This window comes from Castor canadensis, chromosome 7 (assembly GCF_047511655.1).
Source record: "Castor canadensis chromosome 7, mCasCan1.hap1v2, whole genome shotgun sequence".
Taxonomy (NCBI): Eukaryota; Metazoa; Chordata; class Mammalia; order Rodentia; family Castoridae; genus Castor; species Castor canadensis.
The window spans coordinates 32538114-32561604 of record NC_133392.1 but is presented as its reverse complement, the minus strand read 5'-3'; the positions used below and the strand labels follow the sequence as shown (position 1 = coordinate 32561604).

Genomic DNA, 23491 nt, shown 5'->3' with positions numbered 1-23491 from the left:
AGAGCTGGAGAAAAAAAAAAAAAAAACCTTAAAAATAATTTAGTCTCTTTTCCTTCTTTTATAGGAAGCTAAGACCCACAGAGGTTAAAGGTAACCAGTCCATAGTGACACATTCAATAAAAGCCTGATCTAATGCTCAGATTTTGGTTCTTATGTGATTAAAACAATCAAAAGACTGCAGGCTTGTTATCCCAGCTACCTGAGAAGTAGAGAAGGATCAAAGTTGAAGGCCAGCCCAGCCAGTTAGCAAGACCCCATCTCAAAAAAAAAAAAAAAACTGACATGGTGTTACACAGCTGTAATCCCAGCTTGAGGCAGCATAGGTAGGAGGATTGCAGTCCAAGGCCTGACTGTAGCAAAAACACAAGACCGTACCCCACAGAGAAAAGGGCTTGGGGCAAGGCTCAAGTGGTACAGCACCTGTCTAGCTCTGAATATAAACTCTCTAGTATCACCAATTTAAAACAAAACAAAACAAAAACCACACACCAGCTTCACTCCTCTCCTTCAGTACCACAGTGACCTGGAGAAACTTTTGTGGTTCCTGAATAGGTTTTTCCTTTAAGCTTTCCCTCTCCAGAAATGAGGTGAATGTAAGAATATCAACAGAATCTTAATATTGATTTGGGAAAAGAGTAGTTAAAAAAAAAAAAAAAGGAACTCAAAAAATCTCTAGCCCAAGTCTCTGGTAAGCACAAATCTAAGGGAAGAAAAGCTGGTGACCAATCCCTGAGACTAAACCGATCACGGTCCTCCCAACTCCAGGAAAACATCTATACAAAGTTTCTGGCCTAGGTTGTATTTATACCAATGCACATCCCTTCTTATAAACATGCATAGTTGTTGCTATGGATGGCAAGGGTCATGCATGTGCAGTAAGACTGGTTATGCTGTCTGCTGCTGAGAACCAGAAAAATAAAGAACGAAAGCAGAACAGCATAAACCGGCAGAATATGCCATGCACTAACCCAAAAGCAAAATATATGCACTGCAAGTTCATATTTTATTTAAATTTGCATCCCAAACATGGGAAGTAAAAAATATAAGGATATTTTATGTTCAGAATTCAAAACTACAAGTTAAAAACCCACTCAGAATCAAAATTTCAAGGCTACTACTCAAATAAAATGTAATCCATATCTACACTACTCCAGAGAAGCACCTGTCCAGTTGTTTGCAGAAATGCTTACCATCCTTGGTCATAGAAGGTTCTCCAGAACACATTCTTGATATAAAATGCGAGACACATGTGTATTTGAGAAATTCCACAATATTCCAAAGTGAAGATAAAGAAGATAAGCCTGAAAATTCTAATTGGTCTCAACCCTAATTATCTCTCTCAATTAGTGGATGTACCTGGCTATAAATGTGTCAGTATTATTTGGAATAATAAAACATCTAGAAAGAAAAAGAAATTATAAGTCAAGGGATGGCAGATTTTTCTATAACGCTTTGGATAGTAAATGTTTCAGGTTTTATAGGTGATATGTTCTCTGTCACAACTGCTGCTCTGTCAATTCTGATGCTGCATAGTAAAAGCAGCCAGAGACAGGCCAGTTGTTAAAGAGTTCATGTCTGTAATCCCAGCTACTCAGGAGATGGAGATAAAGGGGATCAGGATTCCAGACAAGCCCTGGCAAAAAGTTTGTGAGGCCCCATCTCAACAAAAAAGCTAAGCATAGTGGTACACGTCTGTAATCCCAAGTATAATTGTGTTCTGAGGTCAGCCCAGGAAAAAGCGAGACCCTACCTGAAAAATAAACTAAAAGCAAAAGGTGCTGGGTCATGGCTCAAGTGGTAGTGCACCTGCCTAGTAAGCTCAAGAGCCTGAGTTCAAACTCTAAATGGAGGAGGGGGATAGCCACAGACAATTGTAAATGAGTGGCCATGATTGTATTCCAATAAAACATTATTCCCCAAAACAGGCAGCAGGTCATATTTGACCTGCAGGCTTAAAAAAACCATTGAAGCTTTACTTCCCACCCCTCTACACACTAGTATACTTATCAAAGCACTTGACTTGTCTGTGAATGGTACCAATATTGAGAAAGTAAAATCAGGATATAACTCACTACAACTATGACAATTCAGGCTGATGGAAAAATTTAAATCATCAAATTCTTAAGCTCAAACTTATGACAGTCATTCTTGTTAAGTACATAAGAATTTCAAGTTACATGTACACATACCCTTAAGAACTTACATACTGTGAGAAACAATAACGTAAGAGTTAGCATTCTCTTTACCATTTTTTCTCCGGTATAGGACGAGGCACAGCATTGACTCGACAAGGGAAGTTGGGCTGACCTGACAGATTTCGGCCAAGTATTGTACCAACAAGATTTAGAGGAAGAATAACAAAAAAGCAGATGCAACAAACGGCCACCTGTAAATTAAATGAAAATGTGTGTGATTTCTCAGAGAACAGCAACACTAATAAAAACAAATGAAAAAGACACCAACAAATGTAAACACAATTTGATCACAGAAGAAACTGTTCAAGTTCAATATATGCTAAAATGAAGAGGAAAAATACTAGAACTGAATTGAATTCAAGCTGAACTATTTCCTATCACTGTAATTCTCCATTTTTCCAGTTCTTCCACACTGTCTCTGCTCAGTCCTTTTTTCTCTTTACCTGTCAGATGTCAGGCAATAACATATCTATCCGTTATCTTTCATGACTTAAACCACCTTATTTGGCTACACTTGACTGAACTCCTAATATGCAAAAAGAACCTTGGATATGCTAGTGCCCCACTATGTAGGTGAAGAAAATGAGGCTCAGAGAGGCCAGGTAACGTACCACGATCACACAGCTGGTAGGCAGCCAGATTAAAGTTTTAATCAGATCTGTGGCCTCAAAGCCCATGTTCTTTTCTAGTCTACACTGTCTCAACAACAGAATCCTAACAATAGAAGTATCTCTATCTATGTGTATAGGTATTGTTACTAAAATAACACAAATATTTTTCTACCCATTGAAAGTCTACAATTATAGAGGCAGCTATATATTCTAGAACCAAAGAGGACAAATAGGAAAATATATTTTGTGATTTTTATAAAATCTGGGTACATGAAGACACACAAACTCTTTTGGGGACAGCCTCTAATTAAGATTATTTCACTGTGAACTTCAGTAAAATGGAAAACTGAATTATCTTTAAAATCACCTTCAATTACACATCTTTAAATCGCCTTCAATTATACATTTTGCAATTTTACTAAATAGAAAGTAAGAGTGTCAGAAAAACTCAATGAAAGCTGTGCAGAAATGAAAGTAAGAGTGAACATCATAGTGATCACATGAGAAGACTCTCCTGAAGCACATTAGTGCTATGCGTGTGTGCTTGCACTTAAACTAGTATAAGGTACCACACTATCTTTCTTTCAGATAAAACTTGGATCAGTTTTAGGAATTCATTTTTGTCAGTTTAGGCCTTCAAATGATACGAATTTATGCTCACATAACAAGAATATGTGAAAGGTGAAAACAAAGCAGGTGTTTCTAACACATTTTAAAAATTGTAATATATTGTGAATTATGCATATATCTCGTATATACAGTAAATTTTGTGTCCATTTTTGCTTCTGACTGCCTTCTATAGTAATTATTATAAGGCTCATGAACCTTAACACGTTGTAATAAGGATCTCTGTATTTCCCCCTCTACTGGACTCTGGTTTCAAATAAGAATGGAAGAGAAACTGAAGGGAACATTCTTACATGGAATCCCAGTCTCAAAGAACCCTCACATCCTGAAGTGCTTCAGGAATTCCACAAGCATTTCAATATGGAAAATAGCTTTTTTAAGAAATATTCTTAACTGTAACAAAGCAATGTACTCATTCAAAAGAGTTCTATACCAACTATTAACACAATGGAGATACCTGAGCAGCCAGGCTGAGTAATTTTTATGCACATGGCAGAATAAAGTTTCTCCTGCTATCTCTGTGTATACATCTGAACTTCTGGTAAATGCGACTGATTAGGAAGGTTTGTAACTGTGCACACTGTCTTTTGTTCTACCTCCCATCTCCAATCCCAATCCAGGAACACACATACTTCTCATGAAATGTAGTACAAGCAAAGGCACTACTATAGCGCAAGTGTTACAGGCAGCTGAGTGACAGACACGTGAGGACATATCTAACCTTCTGTGCACATGACAAGAATCAATAAAGCAACTTATAAAGACTCTCATCAAGACAACTGTTGAGCATTTGTTTAAACATTCTCCCCTTGTCTGATTTTTAAAATGTGAGTTTATTAGATATTAAAGTGATTAGGCTATTAAACCAATTCCCTACTCTTTCATGTTCAATTTCTAAGTAAGTTTTACTTCAAGAATACTCTGAGGTTGCAAGGAAAGGTGTTTAAAAAAAAATACATGGAATAGATTCATCAGTCAGGGCAGGTTTTTCTACTTCTAATATTCAACTAAATAAACTGGTTGCTGAAGAAGATTCAAATGACCTGTTATGCATAACCTTGATATTAATTTGTACTCACCACAACTTTATTTCTCGTTAAATATACAACGTAAAGTATTGACTCTACAAAATAAATTACTCAAATAGAATCACAGTTCTATCAGTTTTCTAATCTGGGCTTCCACTTTTGAGTTTCATTTTAAAATGAAATTTAGCAGGTAAGAGATTAAAAAACACTTGTCTACTAGACTGGTGAAAACCCTGGAACTCAAACCAATACAGGGCTCTTCTGAGAATCTAGCCATGGCTCATGGATGAGAGGAGAGAGAAAGACTTACTCTGCATGGAGGGTCACCCCTATCTACCTAAGAACAAGTTAGACACAAGTACGGCCTGTCAGTATGTAATACCCCAAAGACGTACCGACTGATTAACTCTTCTCAATTGTAGTCAGAAACCAAGAATATGGCTAATACTAGTCACCTTTGCTTTCAGAATGGCCTTTTAGGAATCTATGGTATGTATAAGTTGGAAAGCCTAAAATGGACTATTTCTGGACACTAAAAGAAAAGAAACAAGATACTAGATAGTAACTGTTTATGGGCATGATCAATCACAGGAAATTTACAGTTTTTGTCAACCATCAAGTTTCTTTTAACACCTGATCATGGTAACTAATCTCTACCATCCCTTCCATACATTTTATGACTCTTATGGGTTTTGTTTGTTTGTTTGCTTGTTTGTTTTTGGTGGTACCAGGGTTTGAACTCTGGGCCTCACATTTACTAGGCAGGTACTCTACCATTTGAGCCATTCAGCCAGCCCTCTAGTCTGTATTAAAAGTTATCTAGTCTTACCATGTGCCTGTGGCTCACATCTGTAATCCTAGTTACTCAGGAGGCAGAGATCAGGAGGATCTCGGTCCAAAGCCAGCCCAAGCAATAGTTCGTGAGACCCTATCTTGAAAATACGTAACATAAAAAGGGCTGGTGGAGCAGCTCAAGGTGTAGGCCCTGAGTTCAAGCCCCAGTACGGCGCAAAAAAAAAAAAATCTATTTTCAAATCAAGAATTCAACGAATGGACATAGTAATTCAGCCATTGCCAACTCAAACACAAATGCATCTAAGAAGCACAATTACATTACCCAGAGATTTTCAACATGTTAATATGCAACTAACCATGCTGTTTCTTGGGTTATCTCAGTACTATAGTAGAAAAAGAATGCTACATTTGACATGAAAAATCTGTTATATAAAGCTAGCCTTACCAGAAAAGAAGACATAAGAAAACTACAGAGCAGTATTTCACCTACAGATGCAAAAATAAATGGAGCTTCAAAAGAATGCAAGATTAGAAAATCAATCAACACTATTCACCATCATCACAAAAGATACAGAAAAAGCTGCTGCAAAATCCAGTGTCCATTCCCAATAAAAACTCCAAGCAAACTATGACTAGAAGGGAATCAACCTGATGTAGGGTACCTAGGAAAAACTGCAGCTAACATGATACTTACAGGCACAAGACTGAACGTACCCCGTAACCCTCAAAATTGGGAACAAGGCAAGGATTCCTACTCTCATCACTTCTATTCACAGGATACTGGAGGTTTAGGGAGCCAGGGAGAGAGAGGAGGGCAGGAGGGAGGGAGGAGAAATGCTGATTGAAAAACAGAAGTAAATCTCTACTCACAAGACAATTTTTTGATGAATTATATAAAATATATAATAAAACAACCAAAAATAATAAGTTAATTTAGTAAGGTTGGATAAAGTCAGTATGAAAACAGAACTGCTTTTCTATATAGTTACATAACTGCTCAGAATTTGAAATTTAAAAAATATCATGTACAAGAAGCAGAAAAATGGAGTTCTTAGGGATAAATTCAACAAGAGATGTACAAAACCTCAACACTTCAATCTATAAAATGTTGCCGAGAAAAATTAAAGATACCTAAATAGGTTAAGAGACATACTGTGTTCCAGAGTCAAAAGACTGAATATGTTAAGATTTCAATTCTTCCCAAATTGGGCTATAGATTCAATACAATCCCAACCAAAATTCCAGCAGGCTTTTGTAGAAATTGATGAGCTGATTCTAAACTTCATGTGGAAATACAAAGAATACAAGTAAGTCAAAACTTTGAAAAGAACCCATTCAAGATTTATAAAGCAACAGCAATCAAGAAAGTGTGGTACTGACATAAAAATAAGACAATTAATGAAACAGAACAGAAAATCCACAAGCAAATCTATACATGTGATAAAATAGTTATCAACAAAGGTGCTAAGGCAGCTCAACAGAAAAAAGATAATCTTTCCAATAAATAGTGCTTGAACAACTGAATAGCCATATGCAAAACAAAATATACTAAAACCCTGACCCTTGACACTCATACTATATGGGGTTTAACTCAAGAGCTAAAACATAAAATTTCTAAAAGACAACATACAAGAAAAGCTTGGTGCTCTTTGGTTTGGGCAAAAGACTTCTTAAATCAGATAGTGAAAGTGCAAACAAGAAAAGAAAAAACATTTACCAATACACTGGTCTTCAAAATTAGTCACTTTACTGTTCAAAAAATACTATTGAGAAAACTAAAAGACAACAAGTCTTTCAAGACAAAAGACTTACATCTGTAATATATATAAAGAACTCTTCCCACTCAATGAGATAAACCTTTTAAAAATAGACAAAAGATCTATCTATCTATCTATCTATCTATCTATATATATATATAGGCAAATAAGCAAAATAAAATCTTCAATATGAATGATTCATCGCTAGGGAAATGAAAACCAAGAGACTGCTATATACTCATTAGAATTCCTACAATTAAAAAGACTGACCACATTAAGTATTGACATTGAGGTGGAACAACTGGAACTCTTAATACAACGCTGATGGGAATGTAAATATGGTAAAGCCACTTTGGAAAAGTTTAGCAATTTCTTGAACTAGCATATGACCCAACCACTCCACTCCTAGTTATTTATTCAAGAGAAATGAAAACATCTATCTACCCAAAAACTTACACACGGATACTCATAGCGACTTAACTCTTAATCACTAAAAACCAGAGATAATCTGAATGTGTATTACTAGGTAAATAAACTGTGATATGCCCATGCAATGAAACACTGTTGAGCAATATAAAAGAACAAACTACAAATACGTACAACATTGTAAATCTGCAATAGATTTTATGAGTGAAAAAAAAAAATACAAACTGTAGGACATCATTTAAATGAAATTCTAGGAAATACAAATTAAGCAGGGTAGTAGAAAATGAGTGAGGGAAGAAGGAATGAATTTACGAAAGCTCATGAGGAAACTTCTGCATGTGAGAATATCTTTTCTTCACCATAGTAATGGTTTCACAAATGTATAAGTATGTTTAAATTCATCAAATTATGTATTTTATATACAATTTGTCATAATGTTAATTATACTTCAATACATTTGAAAAACATACAGACAAAAAAACATCCTCTTGGGAAGGGGGAAGAGAGAGAGAGAGGAGAAAAAATTCAAAAACCACCTTTTATAAACAAAAATCCATCTTTACCACCAAAACAAAGAAAATGTGATTTTGAGTCAATTACTATTGTAAAAGTCTTGGGGTTTTGCTCTAAGCCAAAAAAAAAAAAAGAATATCACTAGCTCTGCCTATCTCTTTGAGTTCTTCTAAAACTAGATAATAGGGATGAAGACGTTCTATTAAACTGGGCGCCAGTGGCTCACACCTGTAATCCTAGCTACTTGCAAGTTGAGATCGAAGAATCGCAGTTTGAGGCCAGCCTGGGCAAAAAGTCAGAGAGACTCTATCTCAACAGAAAAAAGCTGGCCAAGTGATGGCGCATGCCTGTCATCCCAATGACGTTGGGAAGGATAAAATAGAACTGAGGTCCAGGACAGCCTGGAGACCCTGCCTCTGAAAAAAAAAAAAAAAGTGAAACCCTGGCTCCAAAAAACCAAAACCGAAACAAACAAACAAAAAAAACACAAAGCAAAAAGGGCTGGAGGTATGGCTCAAGTGGCAGAGCACCTGCCTTACAAACAAGAAGTCCTGAGTCCAAACTCCAGACTGCAAAAAAAAAAAAAAAAAGGAAATGCTCTGTAAACTACAACATATGCTACAAATTATTATCTACCCTTATTATAACATTATAATACATAATTCATCTTTTTTAGATCTAGACATCATTTCAGTCTAATGACATCTTTTTTTAGGTGCTGTCTTCTGAACTCCATATTACTAGTTTCCTCCCTGGTCTCAAATCCTTTTTCAATTTAATTATCAGATCACCACGTTTTTATTTGAATTATGAATAATCATTCCACCAAGTCAGAGTCGAGGATACACATATCTTATTGCAGCACAGTATGTGAAGGATTATGGGTATTGACTGTTTAGCTAACATCTATCCATTTTACTATTATCTGACCACATTACCTTATCTTACCCAATAAGATGTAATACTTCATTTATACTCTTGTTCTTCTATCCCACTAGAATCTACTAAAAAGGATATTAAGTTGTTGTAGCAATTTTCCTTTAATGAATCCATACTGGCTCCTACTGTTCATTACTTTTGAATTAATAACCAATTCTAAAATGTTGTGCCCCATCAACATCAAATTCACCACATTCTGTAAGGTAGAACCTACTTTCTCCCTGTCCCCCAGAAAAGTAAATTTGTCTGTGTTGAGTTTTACAACTCTGACTTTCTTACAGTTACTCAAACATTACTGATCCACGCTATCTTTCTGCATCTCTAAAAGATCCTCATGAGCAAAGCTCCTTTCACCTAAGGTAGCTCAGTATTCCTATACAGTCATCTGTCTGATCTTAGGTTTTACATCTTTCTCAGAGAATTTTCCCTCTTGTCTTGTGTGAAGCTTATTTGATTAAAAAGTAAAAAGAAGAATAGAATGGAACCACTGTTCTTTTAGCCTGTTATACTACTGATCCCATGTAATGAGCTTTTGCTATGAAAATATCTTTATAACATCCTTTTGCTTGCCTTAGCATTTGTTAACAGTTCAGCTTAGGTAATGGAGTTTTCTAACACTATTTTCACAAATCTTTACTACTGGGTACATACTACACACTAGGGTATTCTATACTCTTCCAACCACCTTGAAGAGATACACCTTGCAGGTGTGTGTGTGTGTGTGTGTGTGTATGTGTGGATACTGAGGTTTGAAGTCAGGGCCTTACTACGCTTGCTAGGCATGCACTCTATCACTTGAACTTTTTGCCTTACTTTTTCAGATAGGGTCTCGTGCTTTTGCCAGGGCCAGTCTTGGAACACAATCCTCTTACCCCATATCTCCTGCATACCTTGGATTACAGGCATGCACAACATACCCAGCTTGTTTGTTGAATGGAGACTCACTAACTTTTTGCCCAGGCTAGCGTCCTAAGTAGCTGGACTTACAGACATGAATCAGCATGCCTGGCCCTGCTTTGTAGTCTTCATCACAAAATATTAGCTATCTAGTACTCCTGGTCCCTACTTTTCCTTGCTGTTTTAATTTCTGATTACATACCATGAATTTCATTTTTGAGAGACTCCAATTTAAGTCATTCTTCCAGTTATGAGTCAAGACTTGGGTCATGACAGAGCATATCCCTACATATTTGTGAAATCTGATTTCTAAAGCCTGTGGCAAATTTCTGATTATGTCCAAGATTATTGGGAGGAACTTTTGGAGGTAAGGCCTTGTTGGAGGAAGTCACTTGGAGTGTGTCCTTGTGGGCTGTATCTTGATCCTGGGCCCCTCTTTGTCTCTGTCTCAGACTCTCTCTCTCCCCACTTCTCTTTGTCTCCTGATCTTCATGAGGTGAGCAAATCTATTCCACACATCCTTCCACGAGGATCTCCCTCATCACAGGCCCCAAAACAATGGAGTGGAGTCAGTCGACCAGGACTGAAATTTCTGAAACTGAGCCAAAATAAATCCTCTTCCCTCTTAAGTTGTTTTCTCAGGTATTTTGTCACAACCATGAAAGGCTGACTAATACACCAAGTAACTCTGATAGGACCAAAACCTCTGGATATAACACTTCGCTCACTATTAGATATAGTCACGAAAGGAAAAAGGTTTTGCCTTCCTTAAATCAATCTAATTTCATGTATTCTCTCTCATCTTTTGTAATACCTCTCTGCCAGACACTCCAACTTGAGAAACAAATTTATGCATCTTTTGCCAGTCCAACTCCAAATTTCATTGAAATGCTCTCTTAAATCTTGTAATATTCTTTTGGCTCTCTATACCATGTCTTGAAGCTGGGACACTAGACATTAGTTCAGGGTATCACCACTAACCTCTATCAATTGTTATCTTTATTAAGCTTCTAAATTGACCACTGCTTAACAAATTTAATCTGATGTAGATTTAATTTTTTGTGTGTAACTAGGTACACATAAGCAGAGAACTTAGGCTCCAAAGACAAACAATCCACTTTCAATCCCACTTAAGCTTAGTCCTGGTAACAACAGCAGTTAGACAAAATCCTTATTTTTCTGGTGCTTCTAGAGGATAATGCAGAATCCTGAAGTCCCTAAGGTTAGAGTAAGTTGTCAGATGTGGAAACTTTGGCAAAACAGAAAAGTAATGAAGGAATGAAATTGATGTTAAAGATATTAAAGGACTGGGAGACAAACAGCTGAGGCTTGGGGAAAAGAATACAGTAGGATCTGCAGACTCTGACTTTCAAACTAGACAGCAGGGCTTCTCAGATACATGGTACCTATGGTCTGGGGGCCCTTCACTCACAGACCCACCCCCAGATGGGTCTAGCATTAGGTAGACACTAGAGATTGGGTTTAAAGCAGGACAGATTTTTTTTTTCATTTTTCTTTTATTATTCATATGTGCATACAAGGCTTGGTTTATTTCTCCCCCCTGCCCCCGCCCCCTCCCTTACCACCCACTCCCCCCCTCAATACCCAGCAGAAACTATTTTGCCCTTATCTCTAATTTTGTTGTAGAGAGAGTATAAGCAATAATAGGAAGGAACAAGGGGTTTTGCTGGTTGAGATAAGGATAGCTATACAGGGCATTGACTCACATTGATTTCCTGTGCGTGGGTGTTACCTTCTAGGTTAATTCTTTTTAATCTAACCTTTTCTCTAGTTCCTGGAAAGCAGGACAGATTAAATGGCTTCAAATGAAATCCTGGACACTGATACTTTTAAAATCTCCAAGTGATTCCAAACTGGAGTTCATGAGATTATATAACCCTTTCCTTCACAATATCAACAAGCCAATCAAATAGGAATACAAATTCAAGCAATTAAAATGCTTAATAAGAGCCAGGCAGAATGGCATAAATCTGTAGTCCAAACTATTTGGGAGACTGAGGCAGGAATGTGGGCAACAGAGCAAGACACCATCTCAAAAACGACAAACACCAGCAAAAAAATCAAGTTCTAAGATTTATGCCCTAAATAAATCTTGGTACTATCTAAAGGCAAATTACATGGCATATTAACATTTAAAACCTTATTTACAAAGTAAATTTGTAATTTTGAGACAACTCTGAAATACAATTTTTACCAATATCAAATTTGTAACTTCTGAGAAAATTATAATAGTATCAGAATCTTACTTTTTAAAGCACTATTAAAATAATTTATTCACCAGATCATCTTTAAGTATATCCTTATAGCACTTTCTGATGGCTGGTAACTATTATGAAGCAAATTCTCTTCCAGTCTGAATGTACTGGAATATACTAGTTACTCTACCCTTTCTTAACGTATTTTAACTTGAAAAAAGAAAATTCAATTTTGAAGTGAGATTCAAAATATTCCTACCTCCTAACTAAAAAGTTTTGAAGATTTAGTGAAAACGTATATTGAACGTATCTTTGAAAAACCTGAACTGCAAAACAACAAAGCCTTCTGGAATTTCTACAAAACCACTTGTTAACTCCTATACAACAGAAAGAAACCCTACACAAGACTAAAACTCAGAAAGAGATGTGTGTTCTAGCTGCAGTTTTACCATTCACTGCCTGATGACCATGATCAAGTTATTTGGCCTGTTTTATGCAACTTGTATATGCATGTGTGTATATATGTGCACGTGTACACAAGTGTACATTATAACTCAAGTCTAGGGAACGCTAGTTTCAGAACACACAAAAAGCAGGTACTCTGAAGGAGCAGCAGGCCTCATATGAGAATATTTACACTTACTCAAGTAACTTACCATTGTTCCAAAAGGAATGGCTCTTGAGGCATGGTAATAAATGGCTATGAAGTTGATGAAGAAGGCAGTGCCACACACCATAGCTGGAATAAGGAATGCCCCAATAAACATCTGCTTTATCCATCTCCTTCCTGAAAGAAAAGAGAAATTATAAAAATCACAGCTAGGCAAACATGCATTAATGTTTAAAGTGTACTTAGTATCAAATTATTTAAAATTTTAATGCAAAGATCATAAAATTTGATATTCTAGTAATTGCTTCAAATCAATAGCTAATAAAGATCATTCTAGCTTTTCAAGTGTGTGAAATAGAAGCATGGCTTGCAAAGTAGGTATACTTGAAAAGACCAATGACCTATAGTAAAATATTCTGATGTTTTGTCCTGATTCTGCCACTGAATTTCTGTGAACTTTAGTAAACAACTTGTTATGGTTAGAATATGAAGTGTCTCCGCCAAAAGCTCATGTATTAAAAAGCTTGGTCCCTAGCTGGTGGTGCTGAGAGGTGACTGAATTGTGAGGGCACTGGGTTAATCCTTTCATGAGTTCATAGCTGAATGGGCTATTAGAAGGCAGGGCCTAATTGGACAAAGCAGGAGTATGTCTCTGAAAGGTATACTTTATCCACAGACCCTCCCTATCATTCTCTGCTTCCTGGCTGTCATGAGGTGAGCAGCTTTTCTCCACCATGCCTTTCTGCCATGATGTTTCTATTCTGCCCTAAGCCTAAAGCAATGGAGCCAGATGACCATGGACTGAAACATCTAAAGCCATGAGCCCAAATAAATTTTTCCTTTTTTAAGTTGTTTGTATCAGCTATTTTGTCACAGTGGCAAAAAGGTAACTAATCTACCACTCTATCTTTCTGACTACAACTTGGTCTAGATAGGGCTTTTCCAAACTATTAGTTGGAGTTCTGGAGCTTCTTAGTATGCCCATGAAGCAAAGGAAAAGTCCAGGCTCTGTAGCAAAGGAAAAGTCCAGGCTCTGTAGCCCTGCTTCCACCAGAGCAATTCCATTTTCAACAGTTTTATAAATTGGAACTACATGTACGCTTTCATCTGAAAAAAAAAAAAGAGTTACATTGCTTTGTAAAATAGAGTTTAGGGATGGAGGGTATAGCTCAAGTGGTAGAGGGTTTGCCTAACGTGTGAGACCCTGGGTTCAATTCCTAATACAGCACAAAACTAAATAAGTAAAATAAAGTTTAAAAACACGAGGTTACATAAGGTCTAAATTAATCATAGCTTATAATTTTATGTATTTAAAAGCATTTCCATGTTTGAAAAGGAAAAAATAGAATGTATTCATGAGCTTGTTCTCAGCAGTTAGAAACAAAGATTTGTAAGTTTTACTATTTCATGTATCTCTGTGTATTGCCATACACAGGTATCTGTTATTTAAATAACCAAGGGAAGAAATATGCTCACATTCACCAAGAGAGCAATAGAGAGGTATCCTTCTAACTTAGCAGCTTACAAAGGCAAGTACATTGCTAGCAAAAAAACTATCTTTACAGCTTAGAAACAGAATATAAAGATTTAACACTGGATCACTATTAAAATTCAACCCCCAAATCATAAGCAATGGGAACCCAAAAAGAAAATGCTAGTGGAAAACAAGTAAAGCCCTACTTCTGTTTCCCTCTATACAAAGTTCTTTTTAAACATGTGTCTCACAGAATTACTACCCCAAACCTTAACATTCCTCCAGAAAGACTGCTGATTCTGAACTTTCTATTTCATTTCTTTTTGGCCGGTTGTGGTGGCACACGCCAATAATCAGTAAGGAGAAGGGAATGCAGCAGGAGGATCATGAGTTTCTTTTTCTGGTAAGTTTCAAGAATCTCTCTTTGCAACACCCAGCATTTGAACAACACTACAAAAGGGATGACAACTAATTAAAGTATTTTTTTCTATTTAATTCCAACTCTTCTCTACCATTTTTCTTTTCCTTCGCTTTCCATTTAGCTTCTGAGATTCAGATGTGTGTTAACAAAACTCCTTATCCAATTCTCTTTATTTCTCCCTTTCCTTCTAATAGTCAAAAAGAATCCCACACACATTCTATTGTGTTTTCTGTTTCTTGCTCCCTTGGAGGCTCTGTCAAGTTCCAGGCTATCCCTAGCTTCGAGCTGTGTCTATAGCACTACTCAGTTCACAGAGGACAGTGACACGCCCATGAGCCCCACTGTAGTTCAAATTCTGAGGGATAACTGAGAAATGCTTGATTCTCTGGATTGACCTCTACATCAGTCTGGTTTTTAGGGATTGTTTAGACAAACTTATCAGGACACAATCAGATCTCCTAAGGGGACTAGCAGTCAGAACAGGATCTTCACCATAATGTGAAGATTTTATACTCTAGACGTAACTTGGAACTCTGTCAACTTTTAAGAATAAGTGTAGTACAGAAAAACGTAGCTGACTGCTCTTAACTTGCAATCAAACAAAAAATAAATTTAATGTCCAAATATGAATAAATTTTGTTTTAAGTAGATTTGTTTCTGCTGTGGAGACCTTTTGGAGAGTCATAAATTAAAATTTTTAGCCTAACAAGTTTCCAGGTCGAATTCAAAGTAGAAGTTACCTTAGGAATCCTTGTTTCCTTTGGATGTAGTCCTGTATGATAAAACTTACTTCCCAGACCTGGAGGTAAAATTTAGAGACTGAACACCTAACTAAAATAGTCAGGAAGTCATAATGATATGCTACAGGTATTCCAAAGAATTATCTAAACCAAAGGTTCTGACCACAGTATGTCTAGCAGGACCAATGAAAAAAGCAATGGTAAGCCAGGATATCCTGAGGAAATTTTAAATGATCCTATGCTCTGATTTCTTATAACCTATAAATCTCTCCAGTCTACTAAAAGAAACCAGGATCCCCTAATGCCCACAGTGCTTAGGCAGCTGTGAAAAATCACATTACAAAGTCTCTATCGTGGGAATGTAATTTTAAGGCCTTTCAACAATCCTTCATTCATTAACTAAAATATGCAAATCCACCACTCTGCACCTTTCTGACCACTATTAAAGGGGATACAAAGAAACTTAAAAACCCCTGAATACAATCACAGAAAGAAACATCAAGAAGTACCCTCTTATCATCCATCTATTAGCCCATCATTTTTGCATTATAGGAGTAGAGGAGCAAAGGAGATATTTAAAATGAAATGCAAAAGACTGTGACACAGAGTAACAGAAATCTTTGTGAAAAGTCTTTTGATAAGTACTTAAGAGACTAAAGAAATAAACAACTCTTTCCTATTCTCTTTCCACTGTTCAGAATGTTTACCCGTAGGTCATTAAAAAAAAAACTTTATATTCACCTATCAAGCTATACTCTCTGTGGAGGACTCTCACAGAGCACATCTAGGGAGCTAGGCACCTCAAAGCAGCATAATACCAACAACTTAAATGTACTCTCCTAGATGTTCTTTTAGGGCTAATTTCACAACGGAGATAATCTGTTACTTATTCATAATTTTAGGAAATAAAATGCAAAGCTTCCATAAAAACCCAACAGAACACAATTAAGTTTGATGGAGGTTATGTGAAGTGGCATAACAAAGGATTTTACAATGGCTTCCCTGTGCATTTAAATTCCAAATACTTCACAGTAAAATAACAACATCTAGAATTAAAAATATTAAGTGATGCTCGCAAGTTACCTCCTTGTCTAGCATACAGACTTCCTCCAAAATAACCATTCACTGGCGATGTAGCAGCATAGACAAATATGGCTGTGCTGAGCATTGATCCCCTCCTAAAAAGGCAAAAAAAAAAAAAAAAGGATAAATTAAAGCCAACAATTTGAAGAAACTGCTTAGCACTAATTTAATTTCAAAGATAAATTTTAATAGAAACAAAAATATCACAACCTGGACTGCAAAAAAAAAAAAAAAAAAAAAAAAAAAAAACCTCAGGAATACCAGGTTGATCCTAATCTGCAGCTAAATTTCATAATATATTGTAAACAAATATTTCACATGTTTTTGGAAACAATATTAGAACTTATAGTAAAACTATTCTGTAACCTTTAAACCATCCCCATTATATCAAACAAGATATTTACCTATTGTAAAAAATGCTTAGAATACTCCTTTTTATAACTTGACTAAATATTCCTTTTTATAACTAAAGTTTCTTGCCTGCTAACAGAAAGAAAATGGAAGTAGGATAATCTATATTACACACTACTATTTAAATGGTATGACATTGAGAGTTTCCTTGTCTAGTTTCCTTTACACTGTTAAATGATTTTTTAAAAATCTATAGGTCCACAGGCAACATTAATTCATTTAATAATCCCTAATCACTTGCTCCAATAAGGATATCTAGAAAATTCAGACCAATTCTCCTGCTCAGTAATAACTAGAAAAATATTTTTAAATACCTAATTGCAAAGAGAAATATTAAAATGATAAATGACAGTTTCATTTGCTATGGTATAGAAATGTACTTATTCACTTATTTCCGTACACACACTAGTCTTGCAATATGTAGCTCTCTTCCATTCAAACACTTATCTTAAAAGTGAATGTACAATACTGAAAACACTGCAATATTTTATTCCCATCAATTTATAGCTAACTATACACAAATGTAATATAAGGATTTGTCATTTTCAAATTTAAAAGATGAGTATCAAAAGTTAATCAGTTTCAAAAACTAAATGTGTTGTTATAAGAATTCAATTAATAAACACTGCAAGTGCTAATTTATTCCTTCCACACTACCATTAACAAGTAAAACTCATTCTCTTTAAAAATATGTGTGTGCACTAAGGCTGACATAGGTCTAACTGATGAAAGCAGAAAGACTGCTTGGAGGGGGAGGGGAGAGATGGCTCAAGTGGTAGAGCATCTGCCTAGTTAAGTGTGAGGTACTGAGTTCAAGTCCCATAATGCCCCTAAAAAAGAGCAATACTGCAGGTATCACAGTATCTGACTTCATATTATACTACAGAGCCATACTTAACAAAAACAGCATGGAACTGACCCCAAAACAGACACATAAATCAAGGGAGTAGAAGATCCAGAAATAAACCCACACAGCTATAGACTGATTTTGACAAGGAGCCAAAAAACACACATTGGAGAAAAGACAGCCTCTTCAACAAATGGTGCTGGGAAAACTGGATATTAACACATAGAGGACTAAAACTAGATCCCTAGATCTTATCCACCCCATACAAAAATCAATTCAAAATGGATCAAAGATCTTAATGCAAGACCTGAAACTTTGATAATACTACAGGAAAACACTTGAAGATACAGACAAGCTATTTTCTGAATAGGACTCCAATTGTCCAGGAAATAAGAGCAAATCTTTGGAAGCTATTCATTGGATAAAAAAGAATTAATATTCAGAATATACAAAGAGCCCCAAAATTAAAACAGCAAAAAAACCCAAACAACTCAATTACTAAATGGGCAAATGAAGTAGACAGGTCTTAAAAGAAACACAAACAGCCAATAAACACATGAAGAAATGTTTAATATCCTCAGCCATAAAGGAAATGCAAATCCAAACCACACTGAGATTCCATCTCACCAGTCAGGACGGCAATCATCAAGAGCACAACAAATGCTGAGAGGATGTGGAGGGGAACCACTATACACTGTTGCTGGGGATCTAAATTTAGTGCAACCACTATAGAAATCAGTATGGAGGCTCCTCAAAAAACTAAAAATGACCTAAATTATGATCCTGCTATATCACTCTTTGGCATATAACCAAAGGAATGTAAATCAACATACAGTAGAGATACCTGAATATCTAATGTATCACAATACCATTCACAATAGCTAAACTATGGAATAAGCCTGAATGCCCAGCAACACATAAATGGATAAAGAAAGTGTGACATGTATACACTATGGATTATTATTCAGTCATAAAAAAAGAATGAAATTATGTTGTCTGCAGGAAAATAAATGAAACTGGAGCTCATCATGCTGAGCAAATTTATGCCAACCTCAAAAAGCCAAATATGCAGAATCTAGACCTAAAATAATGATGATGATGATGGTGACAGCCAGGCGCCAGTGGCTCATGCCTGTAATCCTAGTTACTAAAGAGGCAGAGAGCAGGAAGATCATGGTTTGAAACCAGCCCAGGCAAATACTTCATGAGACGCTATCTTGGAAAAAACCCATCATAAAAAAGGGCTGGTGGAGTAGCTCAAGGTGTAGGCCCTGAGTTCAAATCCCAGTACTACAAAATAACAATAATAATAGTAATAAAGGAGGGACGATGGTGGGAGGAACCAGCAGAAAAGGCAGGGGGAAGAGAGGGTTGCTAAGGGGGTAAACATGGTCAAAACAATATGTATGTCTGAAGTTTTATATAAATAAATGTATATATTTATTTATATAAAGATACTGCTTTTAAAAGGGGGAGGAAGGAGCAGGGGTTAAGAGAGTGTAACAGGGGGTGAATCTGATCAAACCACATTGTATGCGTCTATGGCAGTATCACAATGAAACCCCTTTGTACTAATTTATGTTAATTTTTTTTTTAAAAGAATTAACCTAGAAGGTTAACACACACGCACAGGAAATCAATGTGAGTCAATGCCCTGTATAGCTATCCTTATCTCAACCAGCAAAAACCCTTGTTCCTTCCTATTATAGCTTATACTCTCTCTTCAACAAAATTAGAAATAAGGGCAAAATAGTTTCTGCTGGGTATGGAGGTGGTTGGGGGGGAGAGGGAGGGGGCGGAGTGGGTGGTAAGGGAGGGGGTGGGGGCAGGGGGGAGAAATGACCCAAGCCTTGTATGCACATATGAATAATAAAAGAAAAAAAAAAAAAGAAAGCATGTGAAGTTACGTTAAAAAAAAAAAAAAAAAGGCTTTCAGTGTAGGAACACTAACACTAGGCAGAAGTTCCTGATATCAGCACAAAGGGTTCAAAAAGGCTGCCCATGTGTCTGAGAATCCAAAATGACTACCAGGTAGTCCAAAGATGTTTCTACTAAATGAAGGTATAAGCAGCCATCACAGTTCTATAAATCAGATATATCCTTCATCTTTGTTTATAAATATCCTATGAGCATTTTACTCCTAGCCCTCAAATAAGTCATTTTCATCTACACTGAAATCCACTGAGGCAGCCTCCAATCCCAAGACAGGAAAAGGAAACTGCTAGGAGTTGCTTTGCCACTACTTGCTATGACCTTACCACTCTTCACCAAAAGTTTCAGCATAACAGGAACAGCAGCTGTGTGGCAGCATCACCAGGCTCACCCTCATCTTTCAAATGGTACGCCTTCTCAAGAATTAATATCACTCTCACAGACATGTACAGTGATACTGATCCTCTACCAATGTTCTCCAAGTATTTTTCCTCCAATTGTGATGGTGACCACAGAGGCAAAGCAACTTTCACGAGTTATAATATTTGCTCTTTATCCCTAACAATCACTACATCTCAAGTGATCTGTCCCAATTTCACATGCAAACTTTTCATTTTCTTACCACTTCACATTATTATCACTATTTTCATTTCCGTAACACAGCAAAGTGTTCTGAAATGAGACTGCCTAATCCGAATCTCAGCCTATCAACACCCTAACAACTAGCTGAGATAGTGCTCTGATCCCAGATAAATTACTTAAGCTCTCTGAGCTTTACTTTGCCTGTCTATAGAATGGAGTAATAATGGTTCCCTTACAGAGGTAATACACAGAGTAAAGGAGCTAATGTGCACAAAGCACAAAACATGAAACTTCAATAATGCTAGCAATTTCTATATTGTAATAAGACACTGCATTAATTTTTATTTTTTTCTTTTATTATTCGTATGTGCACACAAGGCTTAGGTCATTTCTCCCCCCTGCTCCCACTCCCTCCCTTACCACCCACTCCGCCCCCTCCCTCTCCCCCCCACCCCCTCAATACCCAGCAGAAACTATTTTGCCCTTATTTCTAATTTTGTTGTAGAGAGAGTATAAGCAATAATAGGAAGGAACAAGGGTTTTTGCTGGTTGAGATAAGGATAGCTATACAGGGCATTGACTCACATTGATTTCCTGTGCGTGGGTGTTACCTTCTAGGTTAATTCTTTTTGATCTAACCTTTTCTCTAGTTCCTGGTCCCCTTCTCCTATTGGCCTCAGTTGCTTTTAAGGTATCTGCTTTAGTTTCTCTGCGTTAAGGGCAACAAATGCTAGCTAGTTTTTTAGGTGTCTTACCTATCCTCACCCCTCCCTTGTGTGCTCTCACTTTTATCATGTGCTCAAAGTCCAATCCCATTGTTGTGTTTGCCCTTGATCTAATGTCCACATATGAGGGAGAACATACGATTTTTGGTCTTTTGGGCCAGGCTAACCTCACTCAGAATGATGTTCTCTAATTCCATTCATTTACCAGCGAATGATAACATTTCATTCTTCTTCATGGCTGCATAATATTCCATTGTGTATAGATACCACATTTTCTTAATCCATTCGTCAGTGGTGGGGCATCTTGGCTGTTTCCATAACTTGGCTATTGTGAATAGTGACGCAATAAACTAGGGTGTGCAGGTGCCTCTGGAGTAACCTGCAGACACTGCATTAATTTTTATTTTTATTTTGTGGAACTGAACTCAGGGCCTCACCCTTACTAGACAAACACTACCATTTATTTTTAGATAGGATCTGGCTTTTTTTGACTGGGACAAAGATCCTCCTACCTCTGCCTCCTTCTTAGCTGGGATTACAGATGGGTACACCCAGTTTGTTTTTGAAATAAAGTCTTGCTAACTTTTCCTTGGGCTGGCCTCCAACAGTGAACCTCCCATCTCTGCCTCCATTAGTAGGGAAGTACTTCTAAGTAACTGATTATGTTTATTTCAAAACAACACAACATAGAACACCCATTTACAGTAATGACAGTAAAAAAACAAACAAACAAAAAAACTTATTTGCCTGCTAATGCTATCTATTAAAGAGCACTTTTTTTTTTTTTTTTTTTTGTGGTACTGGGCTTTGAACTCAGGGCCTACACCTTGAGCCACTCCACCAGCCCTATATTTGTGAAGGAGTTTTTCATGACAGGGTCTCACAAACTATTTGCCTGGGTCTGGCTTTGAACAGCAATTCTCCTGATCGCTGCCTCCTGAGTAGGTAGGATTACAGGTATGAGCCACCAGAGCCCAGCAAAAAGTAGTTTCTTATTTCTAAAAATGGAAGGTCTTTAAAGTAGAAGAGCTTCTGTATTAAGAAAATGAGATGTCAAATTCTAACACATAATATTTTGAAAAGCAAAGCAAAAACAAGAATTCTAAGAAAGGTTACTCTCTAGTAACTAGTAAGATTATGAATAATATGGTCAGCCTCAACTCAATATTGACGAATTTAAACCAGTATTTAACATAAAGCATGACTTTTTGCAGATTTGAAATGCTTTTCTTATATTCAGGGTTCAGTTTACCTGAAAACATATTGTACCCTAGAATATGAACTACTTCCCAAAACTCTGAAGTTTAGTCTTTCCTCAATTATTTTAAAGCTTATGTAGTAAATTAATTGCAAAGGTTCTATTAGAGAAACAGCTTTGTTGGTTAATATATTCAAAAAGCATTGTTCAGGCACTTTTATGTAGGTACTTGGTAATTCAAAAAGGTAAGACAAAGTACTTGTTCTCAAGGAACTGGCTAACAAAAGAAACAGCAATTTAATATACAATTAAATATTTAACATACAACTAAAGAGCTATTCTTTCAGCATAAATGTATTGCTTGTCCATGAAATGCTGGACACATATAAGAAAGAATGCATTAAGAATTAAAATGTAAATATGAAATACACCTGGAAGAAGGGTCGTTCTAGTGGAGAACCTCATGGGGTTGAACAGCTCAATTACACCACTAAAACACCTGAATTATGTCACTACACCCAGGCATGAGAATACGTTTGCTTTACAGATGTTATGGCTCTTTTAGAACAAGTGACTTCAGTTTTTCCTTCAGGTACAACTTTTTCTTACAATTCAAAGACCTCAAATCAGGTCCTTATAAATCCTTATAAATGGTTTTGTTTATAAAACTATAAAAACCATACAAAGACAGGATATTGGTCTAGGACTTTGTTTTTTTAAGAGAGCATCCAATTATTTTTCTAATCTCATGTGACTTGTCCATCATTCTACTATTATTTATAATAGTTCTTTTTTTCCCTATTCTGTATATAGTGTCCTGTTTTGATACAAATGTGAAGTACTAATTTCATCATAACTGTGAAATTCTGGTACTTCATATGGAGTCCCAATTGAATCTTCAACTTTTAACGAAAAAAATGCCTGCTCACTTTGTTAAACACTCTAGATTGAAAGTAACCTCTGCTTAATTCTCTATTGGAACATAACCTCTATAACTAATCCAAATGTTCAGTAATGCCAATAAATTTTAGCATGTATGGAGAAATTCAATTAGAGCTAAAGGGTACTGCTCATTATTTGGTTTGTCTGTAATAATGACATTTATAGTATTTAACTTGTGAATAACTAAAATAAGCAAACATTCAATTATAATTGACTTAAAAAGTTCCAATGATAAAAAGTATTTAAGAGCAAAAAGGTAATGAAATTAAATGCAAGCACTTACTCTGTATATAAGTCTTCTATCATTGCAACAATAATAACAATGAGAGATACAGCAAATATCTGGCATCCAGAACCAATGAGAGAGGAAAATATCAGCGGGTGACTGGATGGTCTAAATACATCTCCATGTACCTGCTTCCATCCATATTCATCTCCTAGGTCTCTATCCTGTATTCAAGTACACACAAATATGTAGAGAGAAAAGAAAACCATTCAGAAGCAAATTAAAACACAGTTAAC

At 36.3% G+C, this 23491-nt stretch overlaps 1 protein-coding gene across 1 annotated transcript in view; it reads right to left on the bottom strand.

Annotated features, from left to right (window-relative positions):
• The window catches only part of Tm9sf3 (transmembrane 9 superfamily member 3), a 67792-nt gene that overhangs the window by 14861 nt on the left and 29440 nt on the right, over window positions 1-23491 (bottom strand). Inside the window, exons 7-10 of the mRNA XM_020181409.2 lie at window positions 23253-23419; window positions 16333-16427; window positions 12661-12791; window positions 2247-2386 (exon numbers count right to left, since the gene is read on the bottom strand). Coding sequence (XP_020036998.1) covers window positions 2247-2386; window positions 12661-12791; window positions 16333-16427; window positions 23253-23419 — 533 coding nt within the window. The remainder of the gene's footprint in view (window positions 1-2246; window positions 2387-12660; window positions 12792-16332; window positions 16428-23252; window positions 23420-23491) is intronic.